Below are 15241 nucleotides of genomic sequence, written 5' to 3' on the forward strand. Positions count from 1 at the left end.
ATCTGTATGTAGTACTCAATGCAGGGTTGTGGGATTCATGAATGGCAGGCGGAAAAACATTTGTATGTTTTCTAATTCGTTTTCTTGTACCATTTGTTCGTTTAGGAATGCTAACATTACTGTATAAATAATATAGATACTTTGCGCTGCGCTAAATATATCAATTGAGGACTAATTCCTGGGTAATGTTAGAGAATATCAATTCAGTGCTCACAGCCCCCTTGTAAATACACCATACATCTGACGGTTCTCTAATGTAAATATGTTGCATGCTGTACCGTCTGAGCAATGCATGTAAAGAGGAGGGGTATTTTTAAAGACTTTAAACAATAGGAATGCGACAAAGGCCGTCCAGCTCTCCTGGTTTGAGTCCAGCGACCCTAAGCTCCGCCCTCTGCCAGCTACCGATACAGAAACTGGCCAATGACCAATGAAGGCCAACCGACGCCAGTCAGGAGGTGTGTCTACTCATACAAAGCAGCAACAGATGCCGGTGTTAGCAGCCTGAGTAGAAACGTGTTTTTTTTTTTAAATGTGACAAAACCCAGAAAACCCTGGAGACAACATGACGGAAGTTTATTAATAGAAGTAACAGCAGCGCGTTCTTTATCAGAATGGTCTCTGGGTTTTCTTTATATCAATTCATATGGCTCACAAGAGAGACACTGGGGAAGGGGGAGGAGTAGTACAATGCAGAGGCTGATATGACCAGGGTGTGTAATGCAGATCATAGCATGCTGGTCACCTAAGCTGTATCACACTACTTCAGGTGCTTGTACGCCAGGCACAGAAACATAAGCAGCTTTATTACTATGCCTGGGCCTGCCAATATATGAATGAGCATTCACTGTGAAGAAACAACAAAGACACAAGTATTACGCGACCCCCCGTGTTTCAGCAGCTTGGAGATTCCTTCCCCAGAAAAATTGCCAGCTTCCGTCTACGGAGCAGAAATCCCAGCTAAGCCTCTAAACAATTTCCAGAACAATTTGTCACCGGACAAGAAATTAGCAAATTATAAATGAGCAATTTGTCATTAAAAATGACGTCCCAGGCCAGTTAGAGGGGCTTATTCTCTCCACACGCCCGGAACGTGCGTGCACACAAGTGCGCAATTGTAGATCGCAAACCATAAGCTTTAGATACCAGAACAGGGCTGGACAGAAATGTTTTTACGCACGTTAAAAGGGCGTGCGCACATAAGCGTCTTATTCAGGCCCCCAATAATGTTTTAAGAGGCTATTTGCAGAAACACGCTGACTTGACGTATATGCTACACATGCAGCATGTGCCGGACGCGGTCCCGACAGTCATTTACTCGACGTCGGGATCCCGACTGTCAAAACACCGACAGCCGGGTGCCCGACGGCCACTGGCTATTCTCCCTCGTGGTGGTCCACGACCCCCATAGAGGGAGAATAGAATAGGTGGCAAGGGTAGCGAGCCACCGTGCCCGCAGCGTGGTGAGCGCTGCGAGCCCACAAGGGGCTTAGTTGCGCTCACCATGCTGTCTGAGTCTGGCCAGTTGGGATCCAGACGTCGGGATAGTGACTGTCGGACCCCTATACCACACTCCACATGCAGAACCGGACACCTCTTAATAAGCGTACAGCTCTAACATGTGCGGAAACCCACAATGTTTAAGTCAACTATTTTTTTTTTTTAAAGTAATTTGCACGCAATGGGCCGGTTTTTGAGTTGGACGCAAGTGCAAGAGAACCATCTGACCGGCGTGCTTTCTCCGTATGCAAGCCTTACCTCCTGCTAGCAGATTTTGCAGATGGGGAGACACAAAGCACAGACTGAAGAGCACCTGCTCCCGTACCCACCACCAAGGTGCGTATGCATGGCGCACAGCCTGCTGATAACAGCTGGGAGTGTTCCGAGCAGTGATGCGCCTGGCCCGGGATCAGGCCCCGCGGGTAGAACGAACAGCGCTCCTAAACCACGCACATAATATCTGTACAATAACCGAGCCGTGCAGCTTCTCACATCTCTAAGGATATTAATGGGTATAAGGTCGACAGTGTCAGAAGGTTGACACAATAATTAAGTCGACAATGGCAAGGTCGGCAATGGGAAGGTCAAAACATGAAATAGCTAGACATGGCTAAGGTCGACAGGGTTGGAAGGTCCTGAATTTTGACATAAGGCGACATGGACACCGTATCCGTGTACCGCGTGTCCCCACGGCCAGTACAGTGACACTGCGAATGGCTCATTAAATCAGTTATGGTTCCTATGATTCTCCCTCCATGCCCTAGTGGATGCTAGGGTATTAAATACCGCCCGTCGGCACAAGTCGGCTCAAAAATGTTTTTGAAAAACGAATGACCTTTAGAATGTCAACTTTTTGACTGTTGACCGAATGTTTTTGTCGACCTTCCGACCAAGTCTACCATAGCCATGCCGACATATTTCCTGTGTCCACCTTCAGTGGTTGACCTAATGTATACCTTCATAGTGTAGACCTAGCGACCGTGTCACCGTTCACATACAAATCCACTACATTGATAGAGAATATCTAAATAACGGGAACACAGACTCTGTTAGAACCGAACTGCAGCGCATCACGAGAACATGTGAATCCACGGCTCCTATTATCCATATTAATGTCCTACATTACGGCCCATCCCCCCCCCACTCAGCTGCGCTCACAGATATTACAGTTCGCTAACAAGATTCATTTTATCACCGGCCGTCGCTCCAACACTCATTTCAATAGATCGTTTGGCTGAGTTCCCAGTAACTGGGTCAGAGCCCAGCAACAGCGAGAGCAGAACAACATTCATGAGCAAATGGTTCTCTCCACACGAAACTGCAATTCCCTGGAAGAGGAAGACACAATTCTTCACTTATCTCTGGGGGTGGGGGTGGGACAAAAGGAATGGAGGAGGGGATGGGGGATTAGGACCAGACAGGGGGGACCCCGGCAGAGCTAGCAGACACCGTAGCAACGCTCTCATTTTTTTTTATTTTTAAACCCTTTCAAACCAATTTATAGGAATTTATTTATTAAATATACCCAGGAGAGCCCAAAGCTTTAATGCATGCAATGGCAGCAGTATTCGGTGCAGTGCCAACTATGGTTCCTTAGGACGCAGTTACCGCCCCTTGCTGTACAAGCTCTCGAACAGTGCGGCACGGCGCAGCGAGTGGGTCATTAAAAAGGACATCTTAAAGCTACGATACAAGTTAACACATACAAATAAACACAACCCTATGATACTGACCAGATCTGTGCCAGGACCGGTTGGGGTAGGCCGGACTGGAGGAAGAAATTCCTGGCCTGGTCTCCTGCAATGGATAATAGAAAGGAGAAAATTGTGATAAGAACTGTAAAACAAACTACAAATCAGGTCTAGTTAATGATATGACAAAAGTACAATGGAGCCATACAATCAATAGTTAATGGAAATAGGTTTTCTGACGTTATAAGGTTGTTGCAGCAGTAGGCAGTCTGCAGTTCCTGAGTGGTCTGCGTGGCATGCTTAGATTTGTAGTTCCCTAACAGCTGGAGAGCATCCTCTGAACTGACAGCTTTATTTTCTTTCCAGAAAGTATTCCATAAAGACCAGCGATTGGTTCGCCGGAGCCCCATTCTTGAAAATCCAAGATGGCCACAATGAGCCAATCACGGCCCTTTAATCGCCCCGCCCACTTGCATCAGCTAATATTATGTTGCACAAGGCTGAAGAAGCAGTCTGATGGCAGAGGAGGAGAGATGAAGAGCTCCTGAAGATACAAGATGCTGTGGAAGCCCTGGATTGGTCGCAACCATTCAAAAAAGAGGTTAAAGGCTGCAGTTAGGGTGGCTAATCCCGGGTAAAAACTATTGCAGGACCCCAAGCAAGAATTGTCACCACACATGGCACATTCGCAGCAGCATTGCTGAGGTACTAAATGATGCAAGGTCTCTGAAGTAACAGAATCACTGAGAGAATAGAGAAGTCATCAGCCTGATGGTCAGTAACATCGAGCCACGCCACATGCTGAGATGTCTGCGACCTACTATGGGGTCAGGACCCTCTACACCAGGGGTGGCCAAACCTGCCCTCAATATCTACCAACAGTTCCTGTTTCTCTGGCCACCTGTGAACCTATAGTAGGAATGAATGCAGCATGTTTGAAAATGTGACAGTTATCAATGACTACAGCTGTGCACCAGCTAGGTGATCTGGGGAATGTGACAGTTAGCAATGACTACAGCTGTGCACCAGCTAGGTGATCTGGGGAATGTGACAGTTAGTAATGACTACAGCTGTGCACCAGCTAGGTGATCTGGGGAATGTGACAGTTAGTAATGACTACAGATGTGCACCAGCTGGGTGATCTGGGGAATGACAGTTAGTAATGACTGCATCTGTGCACCAGCTAGGTGATCTGGGACATGTGACAGTTAGTAATGACTACATCTGTGCACCAGCTAGGTGATTTGGGGAATGTGACAGTTAGCAATGACTACAGCTGTGCCCCAGCTAGGTGATTTGGGGAATGTGACAGTTAGTAATGACTACAGCTGTGCACCAGCTGGGTGATTTGGGGAATGTGACAGTTAGTAATGACTACAGCTGTGCACCAGCTAGGAGGTGATCTGTGGAATGTGACAGTTAGTAATGACTACAGCTGTGCACCAGCTAGATGATCTGGGGAATGTGACAGTTAGTAATGACTGCACCTGTGCACCAGCTAGGTGATTTGGGGAATGTGACAGTTAGTAATGACTACAGCTGTGCACCAGCTAGGTGATTTGGGGAATGTGACAGTTAGTAATGACTACAGCTGTGCACCAGCTAGGTGATTTGGGGAATGTGACAGTTAGTAATGACTACAGCTGTGCACCAGCTAGGTGATCTGGGGAATGTGACAGTTAGTAATGACTACAGCTGTGCACCAGCTAGGTGATCTGGGGAATGTGACAGTTAGTAATGACTACAGCTGTGCACCAGCTAGGTGATTTGGGGAATGTGACAGTTAGTAATGACTACAGCTGTGCACCAGCTAGGAGGTGATCTGGGGAATGTGACAGTTAGTAATGACTACAGCTGTGCACCAGCTAGGTGATTTGGAAAACATGGACCTTTGGTAGATCCCGAGGACCGTTTTGGCCACCCCTGCTATCAGGCTGCCAGTGTAGTGTGACAAGTCAAGCATGTACCTAAATACTGAGCGGGTTGGTGACTTAAGTTACAAAATACATTTCGAGTCACCTACAGAGCTGCAGTTTTATAATGACATAATATATGGAAATTGTATTAAAGATGCTTCAAGAAAGTAAAAAACACATCTTTGTATCACATCACCACTGGACTAGCCATAGGGAAGGGTTGGATCTTACCATGAGCGGTGAGTGATGATTAAATTGCTACAATGATAATTCTATTTGGCGATAACAACAAACATACAATAAACCAGGCCGCCACTACAGACAGGGAAGGAAAGCAGCCCGGAATCCTTACGTCAGGCTGTAATTGTCACGTTAATGGAATTACATTCCCTGAGCTTGGCATGAACTTGCCAGAATGAATGAGTGATGGTAGGTGGAGCGCGCAGTATTCGGAAGCTGTGCAACAATTCCTCAGGATTAATCAGATTCTAAGAGATTAAGCAGGGGAAGATCCCATTACCAGGAGGATGTGAGAGACAGGGCCGTTTGTCATCATCTTTGCTGTCCACACCGCCGATGGTTCAGGGCAGCGGTCTCTAGATTACCCACATCTCACCAGGGCTGCCCGAGCTGATCATACTAATGTTACAGTCTGTGGCATCTATGATAGTTCAGCCATTGCTCTGCAGACAGTTACATCTTTACAGTGTTACAGATTGCAAGAGAATGTAACACTTAGATACTGGAACTGTTAGATAGCTATGGAGAAACAACTTGTGGTTCTTCAGATGTTGTGGAACTACAAGCCCCAGCATGTTCCACCAAGACACTGTCAGAGCATGCTAAAATACACAGTTTAAAACTCATTGTAAGCCAGCCTGGTGCCTGCAAGAGGCAGCAGCACGTCCACAGGTTCATAGACCAATGTAACACAAAATCACCTTAATGACTACTTAATGGGAAAAGAACCGCTAAAGGAGCCAATTACCACCGGGCAGAAAGAGGGGCTATGATTCTGGGGGGGGGGATCTAATCTGCACACTTGGCGTTCTTCCCACACGCTCCTGGTAGAAGTTTGTGGTCCTTCCAGGACTCACGTTCCCAACAGATGGAGAACCCCAAACCGTATGCCTGCGTAACATGTTCAGGGGTGCACTATGAATCGACACATAAATAATTAACGTCTTCATCTCTAGAGTCTATAATTAAAATGAATTTAAATTAAAAGGCAGCAAGTGAAATTTAAATGATAATGTGAGTGGGTGTCAAATCCGGTCTAGTGATCGAAAAATAATTCAAACAAAGGCCCGATCCTGCGGCATAGTTCAAAGCAGCCAATATATGTTTCTGACATGGTCACTTCCATGGGCTGCCATATTTGACCAATCCGAAATGACCAGTTCACAAGGCGGCCTGAGCGGGATTTTCACACGGGTCCGGAAATGATGGGAGTCATTGCCGATGTGATCAAGGGGCTAAAAGTTTCTGACGGTCACATTATAGTACATTATCATCTCCATCCGCGGTATTAAAAAGCTGGAAATGCAATATGTGACATAACTGCCCATAACTGTTGTATGTAGAGATGTGCAGGCTCTGATTTACGTTGATTTCAAAGCAGGATCTTATTGGCTATCAACTGTCAACAACTGTCATGTGATTTGGGATAGCCAATAAGATTCTGCTTTGAAATCAGAGTAAATCAGCGTAAATCACAACCTGTACATCTCTAGATGATTTTTCTTCTGTTCGCAGGTAAAGTGATCCAGGACTTTTCAGTTGAACGGTCTTCTGCGAATTGGGGCCAGGAGCTGAGGTCATGTGACATGCAGGCAGGCAGGGGCACGTCTGAGTTTCCTATGGTCATTCCCACTATTTCTGGGGTCTCGCCCATGAAACACCAGGTGTCCACACCTGAAAAAAATTTGCCAAAGGCGCTCGCTGCGGGGGTTTCTGCATGCACACCAACGCCTATGTGTATGCTCAGACTCCCCACCGTCGGGGACGGGGACTGAATTTGGACCTGTCTGAATCAGCCCCTAAAAACTGCAAAGCAAAAAGGTGTAGCGGGTAGGTTGCAACACTCACCAGACTGACATACCTGCACTACAGTAACTACATGGCTGCCATAACCGCGACTGTAAAGCTACAGATTGATTGTCTGATCTGGATGGAACAAAAACCTGGTAATGGATGAGAGCAAATGACAGTTGACCATTTGCTTTGAAATGCTGGAAAACTGCCAAAACTGTCACTCAGATATTAACAGGTTTTTGTCCCAACAATAAAGCTGTAGGTGTATGGCCAGTATTAGTCTACAAATCACAGTTTATTAGTGGGGCCTGGGGGCATGTTTGAGAGGATAGTTTGATAATTACCGGTGATGTAACCCCCGGTTGGCTGGAGGCTGTGGAATTGCTGGTCATGTTTTGCTCTTTCATCCACGGTTATTGCCCAGATGTCCAGATTGCCTATATTGCAGGACAAAAATATAATTGCATGTTACAGCATATAGTATCATAAGGAACGCTAGCTGATAAGCGTCAGTCACATGGGGACGTAGAAAGATTGTACATATGACCAGCAGAGACCAGGATTTAGACTAAACACACATTTCTGTTCAGCGCGCATGTACACACACACACACACACACACACACACCTCCTTCTGCTGCATTCCAACAAGTTCCAGATACCAGTGTAACTGCATGGTGCAAGCAGCACATCCTGTCCAGTCCCCACATACAGATATATGTCTTTGTACATCTCTCCTGACACCACACATTCCCTCTTGGCACGCCAAGCCAGGAGAGAATATTCTTGTGTCGGGCATCTTTTGCCAACAAAAATGCATCTTAACTGCAACACAATAGGACTAGGACGCAGGAGGATTCATATATGACACTTGTATATTAAACATGGAAAAGTGATAAAGTGGCCAGTGATAAGCTCCCAACTGCAATTTTTCTAATCCAGCCTGTAACAGGACTGTTAGGAGCTGATTGGCTGCTGCATTATCACCGGCCACTATCCTTTCAGCAGACAGAGGGCCAGATTCACTAAGCTTGAAGAGTGATAAAAACGGAGAGTGATAAAGTGCCAGCCATTCAGCCCGTCATGTCACAGGAGTGAAAAAAGGGCAGTTAGGAGCTGATTGGTTGGTGGTTTATCACTCTCCATTTTATCACTTTTTACGGCTTAGTACATCTCTCCCATAATACACCTGGACCTCAGTCTGTACATGAAGTGCTACAGTGTAACAGCCGCAGCTTTCAAAAAGTGATAAAATGGAGAGCCAATCAGCTCCTACCAGTCATTTTTCAAACCCAGACTGTAGCATGACAGGTAGGAGCTGATTGGCTGGTTGTATCTGTTTTTGAAGCTTGATCCATCTGGCCCCCAGCCACACACCGTATACAAGTGTCAGATTAGTCAGCACAGTCACCAGGCGCAGTGTCGCACTGTGCTGCAATAAAGAGACACTGCGGCTGACTCGCGCCAGGGATTGCGCTCTGCATGGTGCATTGAGGCTGGATGTATGAGGACACATCTATAAACTGCAAAGCTACCCACAAACGTACATTTCGGCTTATTCTACCCCGCAAGGCTACTTACACGTGTACATATCGGCTTATGCCACAGAGAAAGGTTACTCACAGACAGACATCTGCTTATTCACTAATAGCACTTACAGGTTCCTTAACCTCTCAGGTATCTGATCTCAGAATTCTAGTACTGCAATAATGCAAGGCACAATCTGATTGGTTGCGTTGGGATTCAACATGTATTCTCCAAATGTCATCAGCCAGCGTGTGCTGACCATATGCACGTACACCGCAGACAAAACACATCAAACCCAACAGCAGATTACAGGTCTTATACTGCCCAGGAACATGTGTACTGGAGACACCCCCCGCCACCCCTCTGTTCCCACAGAGAATCAAGTTTAGAGAAAAAAAAAAACCACAGAGAATCACCTTACCCCCAAATGGAGCAGCTGCAAATTGAGCCATGGTTGTGCCCCGTTCAGCTTGCTAGATGGTGCCTACAAAGAAAGAGAAAATAAACAGATGTATCAACAGCCCTAGTTTTACTATAAAATCTTCCTATACTAAAGGGGAAAAAAAAGGAATAGAAAGTACAGCATTACAAATAAGCAAAACGACAGACGAGGGGTCACAACACAGACAGACACAGTAGGTTGCTGTTGACTGTGCTGTAGAACTACAACTTCCAGCAAGAACTCTGCATTTCACAGCAGTTAAGAAACTACGGGGTACATGTATGAAGCTTGGAGAAGTGCGATCTGTCCCCATACAGAACATTATGTGCAAGGTGACAATTGCCCCAGCCAATCAGCTCCAATATGTAAATTGACAGTTAGGAGGTGATTGGCTGGAGCACCTTGGACATAACGTTCTGTATGGAGATAGATGCCACTGCTCCGAGCAGCTTACATTTACCCCTATAGATCTGGTTTTCCACAACTCCAGACCTGAGGGCACCATGAATATCACAGGTTTTCCAGGTGTCCTGAGTAGTCAAAATCACAGTCACCTGCGACTCTTTTAAAACGTGTAATTAGTCCAAGTCAGTAACAAGAACATTTGTGGTATAGAAAACATGCGCTGCTCAGGTGTCCTGAAAACTGGATCTGGCATATGCAGATGATCTGCCATGACTGAGGCTGCGGCCTATCCCCAGCATTCCATACAGTGCCGACAGCAGATTCAGGTCACACTAGTGAGGTCTTTCACCCTTTCTGTACATACGTGGTGTGGAGTGGGGGTGTCAGGTAAATCAGTCATTACTGGGTGACAGTTCATTACTCGTCTGACCATCCCCTTCCTCCCAGGGATAGAAGACGCTCTAAGCCGTCTCTAACCTGGCTCTGACAGCTGATTTACAGCGAGAGAGGACAGAGGTCTCCTGACGCCCAGGAATAGTTACCTGCTTAGCCTGTTCCCTGTCACTCCTGGGTTTGGGTTATAGGGTGGACTGTATTTAGGGGGACATAAATTGCATCAACCACTGAAGGTCTACAGGGTGAGACGGTCGACACAAGCATTAGGATGACAATGGGAAGGCGAGTCAAAAAGGGCGACACGAGTTTAAGTTTTTTTGTCCCAAATGTCGACATGGACACGTCTTAGTGCTTGCCACATATTCTACTTTCACATTGTAGTGGACGGTAGGGTAAGCAGGTCGGCTCAAAAAAATAAAATAACACACATGAAAAACTCATGACGACATTCCCATTATTAACCTAATGTTTGTGTCAACTTTAGCCATGTCGACCTATTTTAAACGATATGCACAATAACAATCAGTCAATGACATTTTCGTGGTTATCGTTCAGTGTGTACTCACTATATCGTTAACGGTGCGCACTCCTGTGACTCGCTAGCGAGTTCCCATCAATACATGAAGCTCATTGTCCACAATGCCATTGGACGATGCCGAGCCGATCATTCAGTGTGTACGCTATGAACGCCAACGATGAACACCTGTCCAGTATTTAAATCAGGTAGAAACCCAACATGTTGGTACATATTGTCCAACTCCTGTATATCGTTGTTCAAAGGAAATTGTGAGGGACATTGTATCGTTTTTATGTGGTCTAATGTGTAGCCAGCAGGAGAGCCTGCTACATTAACTACATATATGCGCTCTTATTTAGATTTTATTTTTTAAGTAATAAAAGTATTTTAAATATATTTCACGTTTTGGGTCCTCTTACGTCACAGAAGCGCCTGGCATCTTCCCATATATTTCGATCAGGCGTATCACTGTCCAATCGCCAATTACACAGGTCTGCAGGAATGGGGTCAATGAAAATGGCCTTGAATATGAAGACTGATGATCTGCGTTTGTGTCAGGCGGACTACATAAATGGCCACCACATTTCTATGACGGGTTTTTGTGAATGCAAAAATAGCATAACATACTCTGGTTGAAACATATTTGTAAAGATATTAAAATGGTTTTTGCATATGTAAAAGTCCTTATACTGCCTGTTGCCCTCACTGCAAAAAGAATTTCAACGACATCGGAAACTTAGCAAATTAGCAGTCAAAATAGCGATACAATATGCGATTCCAGCAGCAGCATTTATTAAGCAGCACCTGCAGAGACCGCAGCTGCGAAAGGACTCAGTCACTGCAATGTACGCAGAGTGGGAGCAGGACTCTTGTGCAGGAATCTAACTGCATGTACAGCAGCCATTGCTGGGAAGGCTTCGAGGGGGGGGGGGGGGGTTTGGTTTGGGGTTGCATAAGGTCAAGAAGACAAAAGATCATTGGTAAACCCAATACAATGTCCCATGCTTAAAATGATTGATGTGCAGCTTCAACCAACCACCCCAACCATTTATTTTTTCATATCTAGGTAAGAATGAATCAGGGATGGTAACCTGTACCTCAAGTTGCACCTATCACTATAGATGCGTATCAATAACCAATTATATAGCATCAGCAAATTCAATACATTCGCTGTTCACATAGACCCCAAAATTCAGCATAATACACCCCCCTCAGCCTAAAATACTAGGTCACCTCTTTGACCATTATAACAGGAAGTGAAGGGAAAAACCAGTTCAGTTAACATAAAAAGGGAGAAAGGAATCTGACACAAAAGGCTCAAACAAGAACATTGTGTGGAGAGCAGGAGGCAGAGACCACGTACCAGCAGTCACGCCAGGGAGAGAAAGGTCCCCGCTAGCTTTGTACGGGTGTGGTATAGGGGTCTGACAGTCATTAGCCCGACGTCAGGATACCGACTGCCCGGACTCAGACACAGCAGCGTAACTATAGCACCGCAGCCCCCGCCACCGCGGGGGGGCGCTCTGCATGTGGGGGCGCCGGGGGCTGCGGTGCTATAGTTACACCCCCCCCCCCCAATCCCCTGCAGACTTACCTATCTCGCTGGTCCCGGCGGCTCCGTTCTTCTGCTGAGGACCACCACAAAATAGCAAATTTGCATGGGCGGCGGGGGATTGGGGGTGCTTGGCGGGGCCCAAAACTTAGTTACGCCACTGCTCAGACAGCATGGTGAGCGCAACAAAGTCCCTTGTGGGCACAGTGGCTCTCTATGCTCGCCATCTATTCTGTTCTACTTCTATGGGGGTCATGGACCCCCACGAGGGAGAATAGCGGGTTGTCAGGATCCCGACGTTGGGTAAGAGACTGTCGGGACCGCGTCTGGCACCCCTTTGTACATCAGGGTCTCATCCAGCTGATAATGCAAGAAAGCACTGTATGATCAGGCCAAACGCTAACAGTAATTGGGAACCCCGTCCTCTGAACCAGCGAGAACAGTATACAGCTGTATAATTATTCCCAGACACATTTGTACAGCCCTGCAGGAGTCATTTGCTGCCAATGGAAAATAAAGGGGTCAATACATGCTGGCCACCAGTTATGTGGCCTCTTCCACCGGTACCACCCCTGCCTGATCTCCTGGGGAGGAGAAGTAAAATATGGGCAAGCTCTTTGCCTTTGCAGCTGGCAAATCTTCATAACCTGCCACTGGCCAGGATCAAAGCTGCAGTGAAACGCTGCAAGAAGTACACCGCCAGCGTGAACCAGGCCGGCTCGCAGAGGTACGCCGTACCAGCGACGCGCACATCAACTTCCTGCTACACAACCATTCAACAGTGAATCTGACAGTTTGCATCCAGCAGAATTTATACTCTATAAATAGACCTTTCCCGTAAGCTCGCTCTAATCCCAGTTACAATCCTTTATAAGAACGATGCTTTATATGAAAGGCCTCAGAAATACAAAATATAGCTATCATTTGCTGCTGAAAAATCATTAACCATTAGAGGGGGGGTCCCAACAGGATACGGTCATATTATCTACAGCATATAGGTCAACAAGCATTGGGTCGACACCACTAGGTCAATATGCAGGAAGGTCGACATGGGCCAAGGTCGACTGTCAAACCATTGACATGGGGTTTTTCTCCGTTTTTTGAGCTGACCTGCGGTATTTCATGCCCTACTATCCACTAGGGCGTGGTAGGAGAATAAAATAGTGTGCCTTAAGCATTACGAGCGATGCGATGCGAAGCACTTTAAAACGTGTCCGTGTCGACATCCGGGTAAAAAAAAAAACGTGAAAAACCCCATGTCGCCCTTTTGACTGTCGACCTTGCCCATGTCAACCTAATGCTTTTGTCGACCTAGTTGCTGTAGACAATATGATCCACACCCATCCCAACATTCCCTGGATTATCAGTTGTAAATACAGATCCATTCAACCAAAACAGGCCGCAATACAGAAACTATTCGTAGGGCTGAAGACTTGCAGCTTAAACGTGCTGCAAATGGAAACGCAGTCCGTAAAGCCAACCACATTATATACACAGCAGTGATATAGCTAGGGGCTCCTTTGTTTCAGTTTAGCAGAACAAAAATATATATATAGAAGAGACATTCACTCCACTTCTTTGGTGGTCTGGAGAAGGTAGGAACCCTTTAAAAATACTGAAGCTCTGACCATTCAATAGCTTCCAGGCTTTGGAAAGAGGTGAATAGAAATCAACATGAACAGATAGCAGTCACTTACCAGGAGGCAAAAGAGGGCTGCAAATGACACAGATGTACAGACATCTGAAACCAGTAACATTGACAACTTTTACTTCCCACAGAGTCTGACGGGGGAGTTTGGGAACATGAAAACTAAATATTAAACAAAAGAAAAAAAATAAAGAATCCAAAGTTAAATATGTAACAGAATAACTGGTGCCTGGGGCTAAACTGTTCTAATAACCGTTCTGTTTACATTTGTTTTTTTGCTTCGTTTTGTACACACATAACAGGTAAGAAGGTTAAGGTGCCCACACACTAGAACGATTTTTGGGCCAATTGGCCGATTTCCGATATATCGTCCGATGTTTACCGATAATCGGTCGAAAATCGTCCGATATCGGTCCGATGTGCGCTCCCGTGGATCTTTAGCTGAATAATCTGATCTTACGTGCTGCACTAAAGATCAGAAGATATAACAAAAGATCCATAGGAACGCACACAGGATCTTAAGAAAAATCTTTGGTAAAGATGTGTGCTTCCCTAAAATCTTTTGTCCAGGACGGACAAAAGATTTCAAGGCTTTTATGCGCACATCTTAAGGTGCCCACACACTAGAAAGATCTGCGATCATAAGATATGCGCATAAATTAGCCTTCAAATCTTTTGTCCGATCTGGACAAAAGATTTCAGGCCAGCGCACATCTTTACCAAAGATTTTTCTTAAGGTGCCCACACACTAGAAAGATCTGCGATCATAAGATGTGCGCATAAATTATCCTTCAAATCTTTTGTCCGATCTGGACAAAAGATTTCAGGCAAGCGCACATCTTTACCAAAGATTTTTCTTAAGATCCCGTGTGCGTTCCTATGGATCTTTTGTTAAATCTTCTGATCTTTTGTGCAGCACGTAAGATCAGAAGATTTAGCAAAAGATCCACGGGAGCGAGCATCGGCCGATTTTCGACCGATTTTCGACCGATTATCGGTAAATATCGGCCGATATATCGGCCGATTTATCGAAAATCGGCCAATCGGCCCAAAAATCGTTCTAGTGTGTGGGCACCTTTAAGATCCCGTGTGCGTTCCTATGGATCTTTTGTTAAATCTTCTGATCTTTTGATCTTTTCAATCGGCCCAAAAATTGTTCTAGTGTGTGGGCACCTTTAGGATCGCAGATCTTTCTAGTGTGTGGGCACCTTTAAGGTGCCCACACACTAGAACGATTTTTGGGCCGATTGGCCGATTTTCGATAAATCGGCCGATATATTTACCGATAATCGGTCGAAAATCGGTCGATGCTCGCTCCCGTGGATCTTTTGCTAAATCTTCTGATCTAACGAAAGATCAGAAGATTTAACAAAAGATCCAGAAGAACGCACACGGGATCTTAAGAAAAATCTTTGGTAAAGATGTGCACTTGCCTGAAATCTTTTGTCCAGATCGGACAAAAGATTTGAAGGCTAATTTATGCGCACATCTTATGATCGCAGATCTTTCTAGTGTGTGGGCACCTTTAAGGTGCCCACACACTAGAAAGATCTGCGATCATAAGAGATGCGCGCATAAATTACCCTTCAAATCTTTTGTCCGATCTGGACAAAA

The 15241-nt window shown here is 45.7% G+C and overlaps 1 protein-coding gene across 13 annotated transcripts in view; it reads right to left on the minus strand.

The window, feature by feature from the left end:
* The window catches only part of ITSN1 (intersectin 1), a 114312-nt gene that overhangs the window by 74646 nt on the left and 24425 nt on the right, over positions 1–15241 (minus strand). For all 13 annotated transcript variants that reach the window (XM_083171778.1, XM_083171777.1, XM_083171768.1 and 10 more), the window contains exons 2-4: positions 9089–9151; positions 7486–7578; positions 3234–3297 (exon numbers count right to left, since the gene is read on the minus strand). In XM_083171778.1, the coding sequence (XP_083027904.1) occupies positions 3234–3297; positions 7486–7578; positions 9089–9119 (188 nt within the window). In that variant the 5' untranslated portion in view covers positions 9120–9151. The remainder of the gene's footprint in view (positions 1–3233; positions 3298–7485; positions 7579–9088; positions 9152–15241) is intronic.

This window comes from Crinia signifera, chromosome 2, assembly GCF_055691185.1.
Source record: "Crinia signifera chromosome 2, ASM5569118v1, whole genome shotgun sequence".
NCBI classification, from domain to species: domain Eukaryota; kingdom Metazoa; phylum Chordata; class Amphibia; order Anura; family Myobatrachidae; genus Crinia; species Crinia signifera.